This window comes from Coccinella septempunctata, chromosome 5 (genome assembly GCF_907165205.1).
Source record: "Coccinella septempunctata chromosome 5, icCocSept1.1, whole genome shotgun sequence".
NCBI lineage: Eukaryota > Metazoa > Arthropoda > Insecta > Coleoptera > Coccinellidae > Coccinella > Coccinella septempunctata.
Window position 1 is genome coordinate 40,162,088 of NC_058193.1, and position 14,338 is coordinate 40,176,425.

General features: G+C 34.3%; 4 protein-coding genes across 8 annotated transcripts; 3 read left to right on the forward strand and 1 right to left on the reverse strand.

Annotated features, from left to right (window-relative positions):
- The first annotated feature begins 237 nt into the window (after window positions 1-237).
- Window positions 238-2,024, forward strand: LOC123314503 (methionine aminopeptidase 2). The gene is made up of 6 exons (XM_044899821.1): window positions 238-408; window positions 482-828; window positions 882-1,221; window positions 1,276-1,410; window positions 1,462-1,636; window positions 1,706-2,024. The coding sequence occupies exons 1-6, from the start codon at window positions 279-281 to the stop codon at window positions 1,956-1,958; spliced, it is 1,380 nt and encodes a 459-aa protein (XP_044755756.1). The 5' UTR covers window positions 238-278; the 3' UTR covers window positions 1,959-2,024.
- A 197-nt stretch (window positions 2,025-2,221) lies between these two features.
- On the forward strand, window positions 2,222-5,148 carry LOC123314504 (malate dehydrogenase, mitochondrial-like). The gene is made up of 6 exons (XM_044899822.1): window positions 2,222-2,382; window positions 2,518-2,690; window positions 2,912-3,040; window positions 3,161-3,418; window positions 3,589-3,817; window positions 3,875-5,148. The coding sequence occupies exons 1-6, from the start codon at window positions 2,271-2,273 to the stop codon at window positions 4,081-4,083; spliced, it is 1,110 nt and encodes a 369-aa protein (XP_044755757.1). The 5' UTR covers window positions 2,222-2,270; the 3' UTR covers window positions 4,084-5,148.
- Window positions 4,292-8,418, reverse strand: LOC123314505 (interferon-inducible double-stranded RNA-dependent protein kinase activator A homolog). 4 transcript variants are annotated; one of them, XM_044899826.1, is made up of 6 exons: window positions 8,260-8,418; window positions 7,483-7,604; window positions 7,132-7,427; window positions 6,790-7,081; window positions 6,024-6,065; window positions 4,292-5,607 (listed from the first exon to the last, which is right to left on the reverse strand). In XM_044899826.1, exons 2-6 carry the CDS (start codon window positions 7,597-7,599, stop codon window positions 5,359-5,361), a joined length of 996 nt encoding a protein of 331 aa, XP_044755761.1. In that variant the 5' UTR covers window positions 7,600-7,604; window positions 8,260-8,418; the 3' UTR covers window positions 4,292-5,358. The 4 variants fall into 4 exon arrangements, with proteins under 4 accessions (XP_044755761.1, XP_044755759.1, XP_044755758.1 ...); XM_044899824.1 differs by having other exon boundaries at window positions 6,024-6,146; XM_044899823.1 differs by having other exon boundaries at window positions 6,024-6,173.
- A 222-nt stretch (window positions 8,419-8,640) lies between these two features.
- On the forward strand, window positions 8,641-13,404 carry LOC123314501 (mitochondrial Rho GTPase). 2 transcript variants are annotated; one of them, XM_044899819.1, is made up of 9 exons: window positions 8,641-9,128; window positions 9,185-9,337; window positions 9,793-10,121; window positions 10,241-10,569; window positions 11,005-11,135; window positions 11,358-11,570; window positions 11,630-11,823; window positions 12,746-12,817; window positions 13,154-13,404. In XM_044899819.1, the coding sequence occupies exons 1-9, from the start codon at window positions 8,727-8,729 to the stop codon at window positions 13,281-13,283; spliced, it is 1,953 nt and encodes a 650-aa protein (XP_044755754.1). In that variant the 5' UTR covers window positions 8,641-8,726; the 3' UTR covers window positions 13,284-13,404. The 2 variants fall into 2 exon arrangements, with proteins under 2 accessions (XP_044755754.1, XP_044755755.1); XM_044899820.1 differs by lacking the exon at window positions 12,746-12,817 and having other exon boundaries at window positions 8,642-9,128.
- Window positions 13,405-14,338: the final 934 nt, after the last annotated feature.

Genomic DNA, 14,338 nt, shown 5'->3' on the forward strand with positions numbered 1-14,338 from the left:
AGAGATCCCAAAGATTCATTAAGAATAATTATTAAATTAATTAATTAATTAATTGATATTCTGAGGATTACAAATTCTAATGTGTTGATTATTATTGACGGCGACCTGCCAGATCTCTTCCCCATAGACCAACTATCTCTATGGTGTTATCACTTGTGTTCTGTAGTTCTGTCAAAGCTGTCAAAATTCCTCTGCTTGTTATCTGTATCTGTGGTTACTGTGGTTTTCTGTATCTGTGGTTACTGTGGTTTTCTGTGTTCGTTTTCGTTAACGTTAAAATGGCAGCATTAAAGACGGAAATTGAAATCGAAAAAAATGGTGAAAATGAAGATGTAGGGGATGTTGCAGATGAGATACAATCTAAAGATCCGGAGAAAAAAAAGAAAAGGAAAAAAAAAAAGAAGGCAGGTTTGTAATTTTTTTCTCACAGTTTAACCTGTTGCTTTCAGTATTCAGTATGAGAGCACATTTTTCTTTACAGGAAATGATCAAGTAGACCCTCAACCGGTAGAAGATGATGGTAATATGGAGTCCAGCCAAAATAGGGAGTTGCCGCCCGAAAACGAAGAGAATGCAGAGAAAAAAAAAAAGAAGAGAAATCGAAAAAAAGGAAATGGAAAACCATCTCAAACTGATCCTCCCTCAATTCCAATTGTTGATCTTTTCCCCGATCAAGTTTTCCCATTAGGACAAATTATGGAGTATCCTGTAAAAAATGATGATCGCATGGCCAAAGATCGATTCACAACTGAAGAGAAAAAAGCATTAGATAGAATGCATTATGATGATTATAATGAAATCCGATTAGCAGCTGAAGCTCACAGACAGGTATAATAATAGATAAACTTATATTTTCATGATATATTCATTGTAATTTGTAGACTCGTCAACATATTCAAAAATGGATTAAACCTGGGATGACTATGATAGAAATTTGTGATGAACTGGAAAACACAGCTAGAAAGCTCATAGCTGAAAATGGTTTGAAAGCAGGGTTGGCATTCCCTACAGGTTGTTCAAGAAATCATTGTGCTGCTCATTATACACCAAATGCAGGGGATCCAACAGTTTTAGAATATGATGATGTTGTAAAAATAGATTTTGGCACACATATAAATGGACGAATTATTGATTGTGCTTTCACACAAACTTTCAATCCAAAATATGACAAGTTGGTAGAAGCAGTGAAAGATGCTACTAACACAGGAATTAATGCTGCAGGTGAGTGTACTTGAAATTAAAAGTGCATTATTTTGTTAATATTTATTCTTCCAGGTATTGATGTCCAGCTTTGTGAAATAGGAGCAGCAATTCAGGAGGTTATGGAATCCTACGAGGTGGAACTGGACGGTAAAACTTACCAAGTAAAATCTATTCGTAACCTCAATGGTCACTCTATAACCCCTTATAGTAAGTTGGTACTTGAATATTTTGGAATAGAATTTAACATGATTTCTTCAGGAATACACGCAGGAAAGACTGTTCCTATTGTGAAAGGTGGAGAGGCTACAGTTATGGAAGAAAATGAATATTATGCCATTGAAACTTTCGGTTCAACTGGGAGAGGTGTTGTCCATGATGACATGGAATGTTCCCATTATATGAAAAATTTCGACGCTCCTTACGTCCCCCTAAGGTACCACGGATTGAATTTGTCTTTCTTTTTCAAATATATTATTCAGCTAACACATACAATTTTTTTTAGACTCCAAAGTTCCAAATCCTTGTTGAACACAATCAATAAGAATTTTGGAACACTGGCATTCTGCAAAAGGTGGCTGGACAGAGCAGGCGCTACGAAATACCAGATGGCGCTGAAAGATCTCTGTGACAAAGGAGTAGTGGACGCTTATCCCCCATTATGTGACATCAAAGGTTGCTATACTGCTCAGTTTGAACACACCATCATACTTCGTCCAACATGCAAAGAGGTGGTTTCTAGAGGTGACGATTATTAGAGCTGTTTTTTCTATTCAGATGATTTGTATCTATACAACTTATATTCAATAAACAGTTGTAAATAATAGTGTTTTACTTATGTCGATAATTTCAAGGAATTTAAAAAATTGGTTAAAATTCTTTCACTTCACTTTGTTGAGATGTAATTTGGGAAAAAAATATGGTGAAACAATGAAAATCAAGAAAGATCTACACTCGACAACTATGTTAATTTGACAAGTTAATCATAAATTACAGAAATAAGTTGTTTTTGTAATCTGTGAATTCAATTTTCAAAACTTTGACATATTTGATATTGCTTGTGCCTCAAGATGTTTCGAAATTCTAGTATTCTTTTCAAGCGCTTTGTAAGCTTCAATTTACAAAGATACCATGGATGTGTTTCAAATGAGCATATCAAAGTCACACTTATAGGAGGAATGGGTAAATATTTATTCTCTTGAACCGATTAAAAAAAATACATAGGCTATTCAACGCCTTAATACACAGGTTTGACATTACATCAAATATGGAAAAAAGTATATTTGCATACATGGTGATTGATATTTTTTCAATTAGGTAGTACCGGCCAACCACTGGCTATGTTACTGAAACAATCTCCACTCATAGATGAGCTCTGTATTTATGATGTAAGGGCATGTAAGGGCTTTGTCCACGAGCTGAATCACATTGATAGCAGATGCACAGTTACCGGATATTGTGGGAAATGCCACCTTGGAAAAGCTTTACATGTATTATTTTCATGGTTTATTGAATTGGCAGTCACGTTGGTCCAAAGAAACTGAATAGAATTCACCAGTGCGATGTTTTCGCGGAACCTTAAAAATTTGTGAACGGCAAATTACTCACTAGTTGACGCTAGTAAGTAATTGCAAGTTCCTTTGGACCAATACTCTGCCCAATTCAATCGTAATTTGGGAATAACTGAGTATTTTGATAAAAGATTTTGTAGAATTCAAGAATAATCGTTATGTTGATGTCTGTTACTAAAGGAAGCATTCAAAATTATTCTGCTCAATTTGAACAAAATGCCCCGTTGGTACAAACCATTACAGAATTCATAGGACATTGTGCTCCCAAGGTAGGTTATTCAAGTAAGAATCTACAATAATTTTTCGAAAAATTCCTGAAATAAAAAATTGAAAAAACAACATGAATCACATTGTATAGATTTAGTATCAAGTTTATTTATCGTTCGAAGGCCCTGATAGCTGTTGGTACAAATCCTGTGAATTCCATGGTTCCTCTGGTCAGTGAGGTAATGAAAAGGAAAGGGGCTTATAGTCCCAACAATATCTTTGGCGTGACAACCGTAAATTCTGTGAGAGCAAATACATTGGCCGCAGCTGCTCTAGGACTCGACGCTGAATGCGTTATTGTACCTGTGGTAGGAGGTCACACTGAGACCACGATGATTCCTGTCTTATCCAAAACAAAACCATGTTCGGAATTTACACCCGTAAGTTTCGTTCAAAAAAGAAATATTATTATTAATTAAGTACCTAATATGCGTAACAGGTTCTCTTCCCCCAGAGATAGTTTTCTCAAAATCCAGAGAGTACTTTTGGGCGGAATGAATATCTTTCATTCCAATACGTTATAGTCGGTATACTTCGAGGTTTTTTTCAGGAAATCGTTGAAAAAATAACGAGAACTGTGAGGTACGGAATGATAAATGTGGCCAAGTTGAAAACAAACTGTGCAGATTCGCTCGCCGGTGCCTTCGCATTCGCCAGATTTATTATTTCGTTGGTGAAAGGTTTAAGGGGGTATCAAGGAATCGTTGAATGTTCCTACGTCAGATCTAAGGTACATCCCCAATTGAAATATTTGTCTAATCCTCTTCTCCTTGGACCAGGTAATTAAAACCCAATACTTAACTGAAACGTTTTATAACCGTACATTACATTCACAGCTGGGGTAATGCGAAATTTGGGAATTCCCAAGCTGAACGATTATGAGAATTGTCTTTTTGACAATATGATTCCGATCCTAATAAACGATATTCAGAGGGGCGAGAAGTTTCTGGGAGTCTACGATCCACCGATTTGCAACTTGTGCGATGATAAAGCCCTTCCCGAAAGATGCCCCAATTCTGTTTGTACAAGAAATCCACCTTGTTGAAGACCATCATCAATAGTTTAATCATACACCACTGGGATTGAGAGAAAATAATTGTATGTACAATACGAGTAAACAGAAATGGAACAAAATTTTCCAATCTGAATAGTTAGCCAGTAGGCTTTTTTTTTATTGGTAGATACGCTAATTTACTAAAGCTAAAACACGAAAAAGAGAGAACCTCGGGTTTTGAAAAAATTAAAAAGGTAGGTAATCTTTGGAATATTTTTAATTAGCATACACATCAATAACAAAATTTAAGAATCTCATCACACAACATGCTGAATGAAGAATGGAAAAGGTAAATGTTTGTTGGTACCATTATTAGTCCAAAAATATTTCTATTGACATATATGTTAATTCTAAAATAAGTTAATTGGGTACAACCTCTATACTTTGCATTAAATAAATGCTCCCTTTACATAAGTACTCATTTATGTCAATGGCACGCACATAGGGGTTAAACGAAATTATGTCTTGAGACTGTGCCAAAATTAATGCTAAGCTATCTACTCATCGATAAACACTTGTATAATTAAATACGTCAAGATTATACCAGTGTCTACTCGTAAATCTATTGCATCAAATTAAATTCCACGAAAAAAACCACTAATTCTATGCAAAGTATAGCTTGTAAATATGTTGCAAACTTTGTTGCATGAGATACGGCGCTGCTTGCCAAATCATCCCCATTTCCAAATGTTCCCATTGAATAAAAATAAAACAATCCGAATAAAGAAAGCTTACAGATTCAGTAATTTGAAGTTTCTATAAACATGCAAATTAAAAAAAAAAAAACCCGAAACAGAATTTTCCTCAAAAGATTACAGGTTTTTTCCTCGATAACATGTATTAATGTTTTTTGCAATATGATTAAAAAATAAATAATTTTCACTGAAATAGTAAGGACCTCTCTGTACCGAAACAATATCTTGAGTACCTCCTGTACCAAAGCATTGAATGTCAACTATATATATGTATGTAGATATATAAAAAAAATTATTAAAATAGACTCCACCCAAAAAAAAAACCACGACGAGAAAGCATATCTTAAAACGAAGAAAGGAACATAACTAAAAATGATATAATGGGAGAATTTGAAAATAGGAATGATTTGACGGAACGCCCGACCTGTAAGCTTATCATGCATCCATTAATACGACGCCGCAGCAAAAAGTCGTTTCGAAAAACTGAACGGCGTCTTTTCTATTTTTGTTTTGAACATATATGTGGAAGAGATGACCTTTACACGGGGAGAGGAACAGTCTCCTTATTCGTTCATTGAAGTATTATTATTTTGAGATACTCTAGGGCGTTTTTCGCTGCCTTGCATTGAGCGTCCTTTACGGTGCTTCCGCAACCATAACAGACTGCGACAGGAAGGGTGGAAAGTTGTAAAAGGCATTGATACTTGCCAGAGTGGGTCTTTTCCTCGATGTCCACATAGGTGACCTCAAATTCTTGCTCATTAGCTATCTCAGATAGGAAACTAATGCAGTCTAATCCTTTATCAGAGAGTGGATAAGCCTGCAAAGAGCATTTTTGTGTAAGAATTATTTAGAAATTTGAAAAGATACCAACACAATAAAGTGAACTAATTATGAATTGGAGAAATTATGATCACAAAGTATGACTAATTTATTATCTCCATAAATTAATACACACGCTCAAATGATGGAATCCAATGGAGATGGGATTTTCGCGATATATTCTACGTTAACATATTCAATAGTAGTTTAAAGTTAGAATCTCGATAGTTTTATTCTCCAAGAAACGCACAGTATCTGTAAACTGATGAAATGCGCGAAACGTTTGCACAAACGCGACATAACAACAAAATTGTCACAGTTGGAACACATCGCCTCGTTCCTATTGGAAAACCCTTTATTGAAGGAGAGGAGTTGGTAAGAAATAAAAAATTATTGATACCATGATTAACTTACTGCTAATTCCAATAGCTTGGCTCCTGGACGCTGCTTCAAATTCTTGTGAAATGAAGATATTTTATGTGAATGCTGGGGCGTAAGCTGTTTAATTTTACTATCTTTCAGAGCAGCAAAATGTTCCTGCAACGTGCCTGGGTTTGAGGTTGACTATAATTAAACAATTCAAATGAAATGTGAAATGGGAAGAATCCAATTAAACATTTTGTTAAGATCAAAAAGATGATATGCAATTTTATCGGCAAGGGATCTATACTAGTTTCATAAAATTATTATACAAAGTAAAAAATTTTTTCCTTTTAGTTACACTTGTACTGTATTGTGAAAATGACATTGTATTTCAATGAAAATAGCTAGTTCTCACAAGGGATTCCAAAGCAAATAGAATCTTAGAAAATTTTAATATGGACATCTCTGATGTAGTGATGCAGCATATGAAAGATAGTAAAAAATTTCAAAATATTCATTTTGGTTAATTATTTCCAATAACAATTTGAGGCAAGCAACAAGAAAAATAACCCTGTTTGAAATTTTCAGTTAATCTATCTGAGTACATTCTATAAAAAGAAATCAGTCTTCTCAATGTCCAGACTCCTTTCTGTTCAAAGAGAAAATTGACTTTTTGGCTTCTACTGACTATTTTGAGGGTTAAATCAAGGATTAAAATAAAAAATTAAATTCAGAAACTGCCTAATTGTTTCCAGAAGGGTCTTTGGAAATAATACACCAGTGTTTCAAATAAATATCAACTGTATTTTTTACTTACATTATCTTCCTCCAAAGTAGAATTACTTCCCTCCTGTGGCAAGTCTTGCAAGGCCTGCCACATCTTATGAGCTGCCATTCTCTTGGCCAATTTCTTAGACTTTCCAGTTCCAATTTCTTTTAATTTAAGAACCTGACATGCAATAGTGAACTGCCTCTCATGAGGCAAACCCTCTTCATGTTCCATCTTGTAATATGGTGGAGGCCATCTTTTAGACATACACATTTCTTGAAGCCAACCAATTGGATTACCCATAACTTTATCGTCATAGGGTGATACCACTTGAGTTGTTCTGAAATTTTTTTTCTTGAACCTCAGCAATCCTGATTAACGACAACTTACGTGTCTGTTTTGCCTGGAGAATCATTAGTGGCATTTGCTTGCTCTAGTGTAATTTTTCCAACCAATAACTCAAGGAGTTTTTGGGCTGCTGCATGTTTGGCATCTTTCTTAGATCTCCCTGTTCCTGTTGCCATGTAATCTGAATTGATGAACACTCGATAACGAAATATAGGCTCATGAATAGCTCCCTCGATTTGAACAAGTTCATATTTGGGGGTTTTCCCACGTCTGCACAGCAATTCTTGTAAAACAGACACGGGAGTTTTTGTGGGTATCGGGGAGATTTCCTGAAATACCTTCAAGTAACTGTTATAAAGATTTAAATTCCTGAAATTATAGATTTAAACTGACCAGTTTTGCTTCTTCCCCCAAAGATAATTTAGGTGAAGGTGGGCCATGAAGTTTTACTGGTTTCTTTCGGTTCATTGCTTCTGGAGAAGTAACAATGATTGGCTCCATTTTGGGCATTGAAACTGAAATATATATGGAATAAGTAGAGTACCCCTTACTATAAAGATGAATATTTAGAAGAACCTTCAATTAGAGTTCAACAAAGTACAAATCAAAGAGTTAATCTTTGTATAAATACAATGAATCAAAGTGAATTATATTTTATTCACAGAAAACCTGTTCAATACCAATTGTCTTTTTTTTTTTTAAATTGAAGTCCTACATCTGCCCTTTGCTATGAAAAATTTCATAAATAAGATGAATTTAGATAGTAGGGTAGTAGTCTTCTTCTTCAGTATTGTAAATACTGATTATCTCAGCCTTTTATACCCCTCCTAGGGAATTATGTTTACATGTTTCATAATCTGAATGATTATAAATAAATGAAAAAATCAATTTATCCTTATATAATTTGATTTGGTAATGATTTAGAGACTTCTCGTTAACATTTTCGTAATCTGGGACCCAAAATTGGTGAGTACGGTTTTTCTCACTAACCTAGTTCCAATTTATTCTATCCGAAAGTTATGCAAATTTTTTTTTCGACGTAATGAATATTTCTGTTCTCGGTATTAAAGCCGGTCAATAAAGTGTTCATGCTATGACTCGTATTTGTAGAGAAATGTTGAATTGTGAAAATAATACTATACTACATTATTTTTACAAATAAATTCTTACCGGCGAAAAAATATCAACACCGTCACAAAACTAAATAAAGGAAAATATATGCAGAACAAATTAATAAATATTAAATGTTAAATATGAACAAAGAGGAACTCCCACCCTTAACCGTAGATAAACCAAAGAGCACAGATAAATTTTTGCTGACTTGCTTTTGCTTCGTGCTGAATGCTGCACATGATCAGTGTTGCAAAAACACATTACAAAACACAGATAACAGAGTCAGAGCAAAGATTAATCTTTGAGTCAGAGTCAGATCTATATTTTCTCTGGTCAGAGTAGAACAGTCGTTGATCAACGGAACAGTGCAATGTATTCTGTGGTATCAAAATCATATTATTCTATGATTAATACTCGTGTTCTGTGTCAGTTCGGAAAACTAACCTTATATTCAGTTTCTGTGGTTTACTCTTGAGGGGATAAATGAAAATTACAGAGCTGCTGGGGAACTGGGTTGCGGAAAAATGGTCATTAAAAGCCCCATTAAGCCAAATGTTCGGATATTATTATTAGGTGATCGCGGAGTTGGAAAAACTTCAATAATTTTATCACTTGTCAGCGAAGAATTCCCTGAAAACGTGCCTACAAGAGCAGAAGAAATAACGATACCTGCTGATGTTACGCCAGAACAAGTCCCTACGAATATTGTTGATTATTGTGCTGTGGATCAAAGTGAAGATATATTAATTAATCTGATAAAAGGAGCCAGTGTTATCTGCGTCGTTTATGGCGTTGATAATGAAGAGTCTATTGATAGAGTATCAACCTACTGGCTACCGCTGATCAGGGAGAATTCTGAAGAAAAATATTGCCCTATTGTTTTAGTTGGGAATAAAATTGATTTAGTAGATTTCTCAACCATAGAAGTGAGTGTACTGAATATTCCATAATTGAATCGAATGGACTTATATTTCTCTTATAGGGTGTTCTACCTGTTATGGAAGACTTTCCAGAGATAGAAACCTGCATAGAATGTTCCGCAAAAACTCTTAAGAATATATCAGAGTTATTCTACTATGCCCAAAAGGCTGTTCTTCATCCAACTTCTCCCATATATTCAGTTGAGGATTCAGATGTGGGTATTAATGTCACGTAACTGCACTTTGTGGTCGTAACCTATGCGATGTTTCACAACTGATGTTGTTTGTAAAGTTAATTCAAAGTTATATGTCTCAATTATATGCATCTACTTCATGATATATAAAAATCTAAGACTACCTACAGTTGTTAAACATTGGATAAGTTGTTATATATATAGGATCAGCATAAGTGGTAGCTGATAATATAATATATGAACTGGCCTTTAGACAGAGGTTTGATTCATTCAAATGGATAGATGGACGTTATATTTGTAGGCCTCCTTACATAGTCCATCACATCTTATATCATTTGAAGTTTCTTACAAAGTTATTATTCCCTCTCGTAAATATATGAATCAAACCTTGGAATATTAAAACTGCCTGAGGGGCAGTCTATTTACTAGAAGTTCTATGGTGATAGGAGATATATGTAATATACTCTGATTTTTAGCTAACAGAACCTTGCAAGCAGGCCCTTTCGAGAATTTTTAAGATATGTGACATGGACTGTGACGGATTATTGAATGACACTGAATTGAATAATTTTCAAAGTCGTTGTTTCAATGCTCCTCTGCAGCCCCAAGTATTAGATGATGTTAAAGCAGTTCTGAGAAAGAATTTAGATGATGGTGTTCAAAATAACTGTGTAACATTCAAGGGATTCTTGTATCTTCACACACTTTTTATTCAAAGAGGCAGAAATGAAACTACTTGGGCAGTTTTGAGGAAATTTGGTTATAATGAGAATTTGCAGATTTCCAAAGAATATTTACATCCTGTGTGAGTATTTCACACTGAAACCTGCATTTGGTATTTTTAAAATGCATATTTATTTTTTTTCTTCTGGATTTTTAAATCCAGGATAATATTCCTACCATTAAATGAACCTGATATTGTAGGTTGAGAATCCCTTCAGGTTGTACCACAGAATTATCCCATCGAGGTCAGCATTTCTTAACACATCTTTTTGAGAGATTTGATAAGGACAAAGATTTGTCGCTTTCTCCAACTGAATTGGAGGAAATGTTTTCAACTTGTCCAACGCCAGCTTGGCCACCAGATGTTAGCAGTTTAGTCCCCACAAATGAAAATGGTTGGATAACATTTCAAGGTTACTTATGTCAGTGGGCTTTGATGACACTTTTGGATGTACCTAAAACCTTTGAATATTTAGCCTATTTGGGGTATAATATTTATGAGAACGATTGCCAAACTACTGCAGTACAAGGTAGGAGTCCAAACATAGAATCTGATGAACTCACTGTGAACATTGAAAGTAAATTAAAAAAATATTGATGGGTTCAAAAAACTTCAAACATTGATTGAAAATAAAAAGAGCTTTTTCAATATAAATGGTGGAAACATTATGAATAATATGAATATGAATAATCCACAATATTAGAAAACATTCTTTTCAATGTCTGATTATTTTATGAAGTGACTTTGTATGAGGCAAAATGTTTTGATATTGAACCTGTATATCACATTTGCAAGTTTTTATAAAATCATTTACACATGCTGAACATCAGATCCATCTTTTTATATTTTGAAATATATTATTTATTTCAATTGATTTATTAAGACATTGATGATTTAAGTAACTTATTTTTATTTATCCGATAGTTTTCATAACAAAAGGTGTATATTAAAATGAATGTTTCAGTCACAAGAGAGAAGAAATTAGACCTTGCCAAAAAACAGTCTAGTAGAAATGTGTATCGTTGCCATGTTATTGGGGCAAATGGATCTGGAAAATCAAGCTTTTGCAGGAATTTCATTAGAACAAGTAGAGAGGTGAATATGCATCAAATTGTTTTTCTCTTTGTGTAGTTGAAAAATTGTTATCTTGAAATTTTTTTTTAAGCTACAAAATTTGTTTTGGTTCTTTTTACTTCGTTGCTAATTTTTGGTATTGCTCCTTATGTTTTATAATAATGATTTTTCTTTATGCAAAGCCAGAAATATAAGAGGAACTGTCTATAAATATCTATGTCAACAATAAAATTATATTTTCAGAAATATCGCAAATTTGACAAAAAGGACACTCCTGAATATGTTACAAACGTTGTACAAGTTTATGGTCAAGATAAATTTTTAGTATTAAGGGATATAACAGTAATGAATATGTCTGATCCTCTGCATCCTGATGAGGTGCGATGTGATGTTGCCTGTCTCGTTTATGATGTTAGCAACCCAAAGTCATTTGAATATATAGCAAGGATATATATTGTAAGTTTGATGTGTGCCTTTTTTTTTTAGTGCCACTATGAACAATATTCGTTTTTCAGAAATACTTTGCGGATAGTGAAATTCCTGTTTTAGTGGTCGGTTGTAAAAGTGATTTAGAAGCAGTAAAGCAGGATTATATATTGCAGCCTCCTTCATTTTGCGAGAAATACAAGATACTTCCACCTCAGACTTTTAATCATAAGAGTCTCAATAAAGATATTTATGTGAAACTGGCAACAATGGCATGTTTCCCGTGAGTACAACAAATATTTTCATACCCTTGTTGAATAGCGCCTGCTCATAGGCGCCTCTATGAATTTTGAAGAAATATTATCACAAAATCCATTCACGAGATGTTGGTTCAGAATCTTTTGAAAAATTCTTTCGGGGTGTGACACAATTTTGGAGCAATCGAGTTCAAATTCGACAAGATTATGCGGATTGACGATGCTGAGAAGTCAATTGATTTTTGTGGAAAAAACAGTTTTTGAGTAATTGAAATTTTTCAAAAAAATTGTGGATCCACGACGGTTCACACTTTTGAATTTATCAATGTGAAATTTTGAATGTTTGCAAAAATGCTCAACTGAAGTGTGACAAAGCCTCTTCAGTTTGGTCAGAATGGGATCCAGCTGTTATAGCACCTATTTAGTTATTTGTATTTAAATCGAGAAACAGGGATGTTTTTTAACACAAGTGCTTTTGGCACTTGTGAATCCTCTGGGTCAAAGTCAATGTATTAAATCTATCGATCTTCTTTCACTCGTGATACTTCAGTTATGAACATTAAATTATAGATTCAACAAAAAAAAAATCACATTATTTATACTGACAAATCAGTACCCAATTATAGTTCCTATAACATGAATACTTTGCTGAAACAAATGACAGTTTTGAAAATTGAATTCATTCGAATAGAAATATAAACATATTGTATTATAATTTACATTGAATATTTTTTCTAACATATTTTGTTCAGTCGCTTTCAAGCTGCTTGGATTCTGTTCTACGGAAACAGGTTTGGATAATTCAGATATACTTTTCACTTCGAAATTACATTCGATTCGCAACAAGTAAAATTGAGAAAAAAAAATTTGATGGAAATATATTATTACCTTTGGTCACTCGATTGATGTGTGTTAGGATACTTTCTGAGGTGTTATTTTGTTTTCCAGTCCTTTACGTCGAATGGTGCATATGCTCTTATTGAGGCAACAGCCAACAGTGTGGCTGAATCAATTTTGCAGGTTGCTGTTTTCATATTTTTTTTTCTTATAGCTTTATTGAAATGCTGCATCAATTTGAGCTTTTTTCTTCTCACTTTGCACTAACCCATCTTTCCTCATTCAGATTTGGTCGTAGTGATCCCAAAAAATGCATGGTGACAAATGAAACACATTAATTGAATGCTGATATTACTCTAAGAAAATACCCCTTTCGTCCATATTAATAAATCGAATTCAACAAAGCTTTTTTTTTGCATGAAAATTCTCACTGTCCATGTTGTTTTGCTTCAATTAACCTTATATTAACTTGTGAGTTGATGATATAATTGGAATATTCAAGTTCTCATTCTCTTCTAGGAACTTGCGTGAGTTTGGATCAGTGCCAGTTGACATGCCAATTTGGTGTAAGGCTGGTTTGAGCTTAGCGGCGATTACAGCTTTCGGTTTTATTGTTGTTAGGGTGATAAGTACTCCGAAAATAAGCTAATTCATTAATTCAGACTGTATTCATTTCCTAGTTTCCCAGTGTAAATAGCTTCAAATCTCCAAATATATAATAATAATGTAGAGGTCTACCCTAATTAAAATTTTTATTATGAGAAAAAAAATCTTTTATTCACCGAATTGAAATGAATTAATTATTATTATTTGAAGTGATTTATTGAAACCACAATATTGAAGGAAATTTAACCAGCAAAAATGTTATTTTTTGTAACTATGACTCTCTTAAGGTAACCAAATGCCCATGACTACCTTAAAGAGTCATAGTTACTTTTTGGGCATTTGGCTACCTTAAGAGAGTCATAGTTACAAAAAGTCACTATGACTCTCTTAAGGTAACCAAATGCCCATGACTACCTTAAAGAGTCATAGTTACTTTTTGGGCATTTGGCTACCTTAAGAGAGTCATAGTTACAAAAAGTCCCCTTAAGTCGCTTCGTCTTGATGATCGTTTGTACGGTGATGTTGTTCACGAAGCACCCGTCAATGGACGTAAATCCTCTCTGACACTCATCCAGTTTGATCTTCTCGGATAGTCGTGCTGCCAAGATTTTATTCAGCAGGCGCAATAGGACAGAGGATATAGTAATGGGCCTCCAATTCTCCACTTTGTCTAGGTCTTCTCTTTTCTTTGGGATCAAAATGGTCCTGCTCACCCTGAGACTCTTTGGTATATATTTGGAGAGTACGATGATATTGAACAGGAATTCCAGCTTCTCAACGGGTATCTTACTCAGCCTATTAGAATCAAGGCCAGCTGATGTTTTACCTAGCTTTTTCATGAACGCTTCTATTGTTTCTGTGTTGATGGGCCCGTACACATCCACTCTCTCTCTCCAGCCGGGCGAAGGATAGGTTTATCAGCTACGTCATTGACGTTTTCGAAAATTGCCCGATATTCGGCTTTAATTGCCTCGCTAGGTGGTCTTATTCCTTCCGTCTGGGACGCAGCATCATCTATTATTTCTTGTGCCAGTCGTCGTTAAGTATGTAACTATAACTCTCATAAATCGGCACTGTTCTGCCTTTAGTCTCATGTGC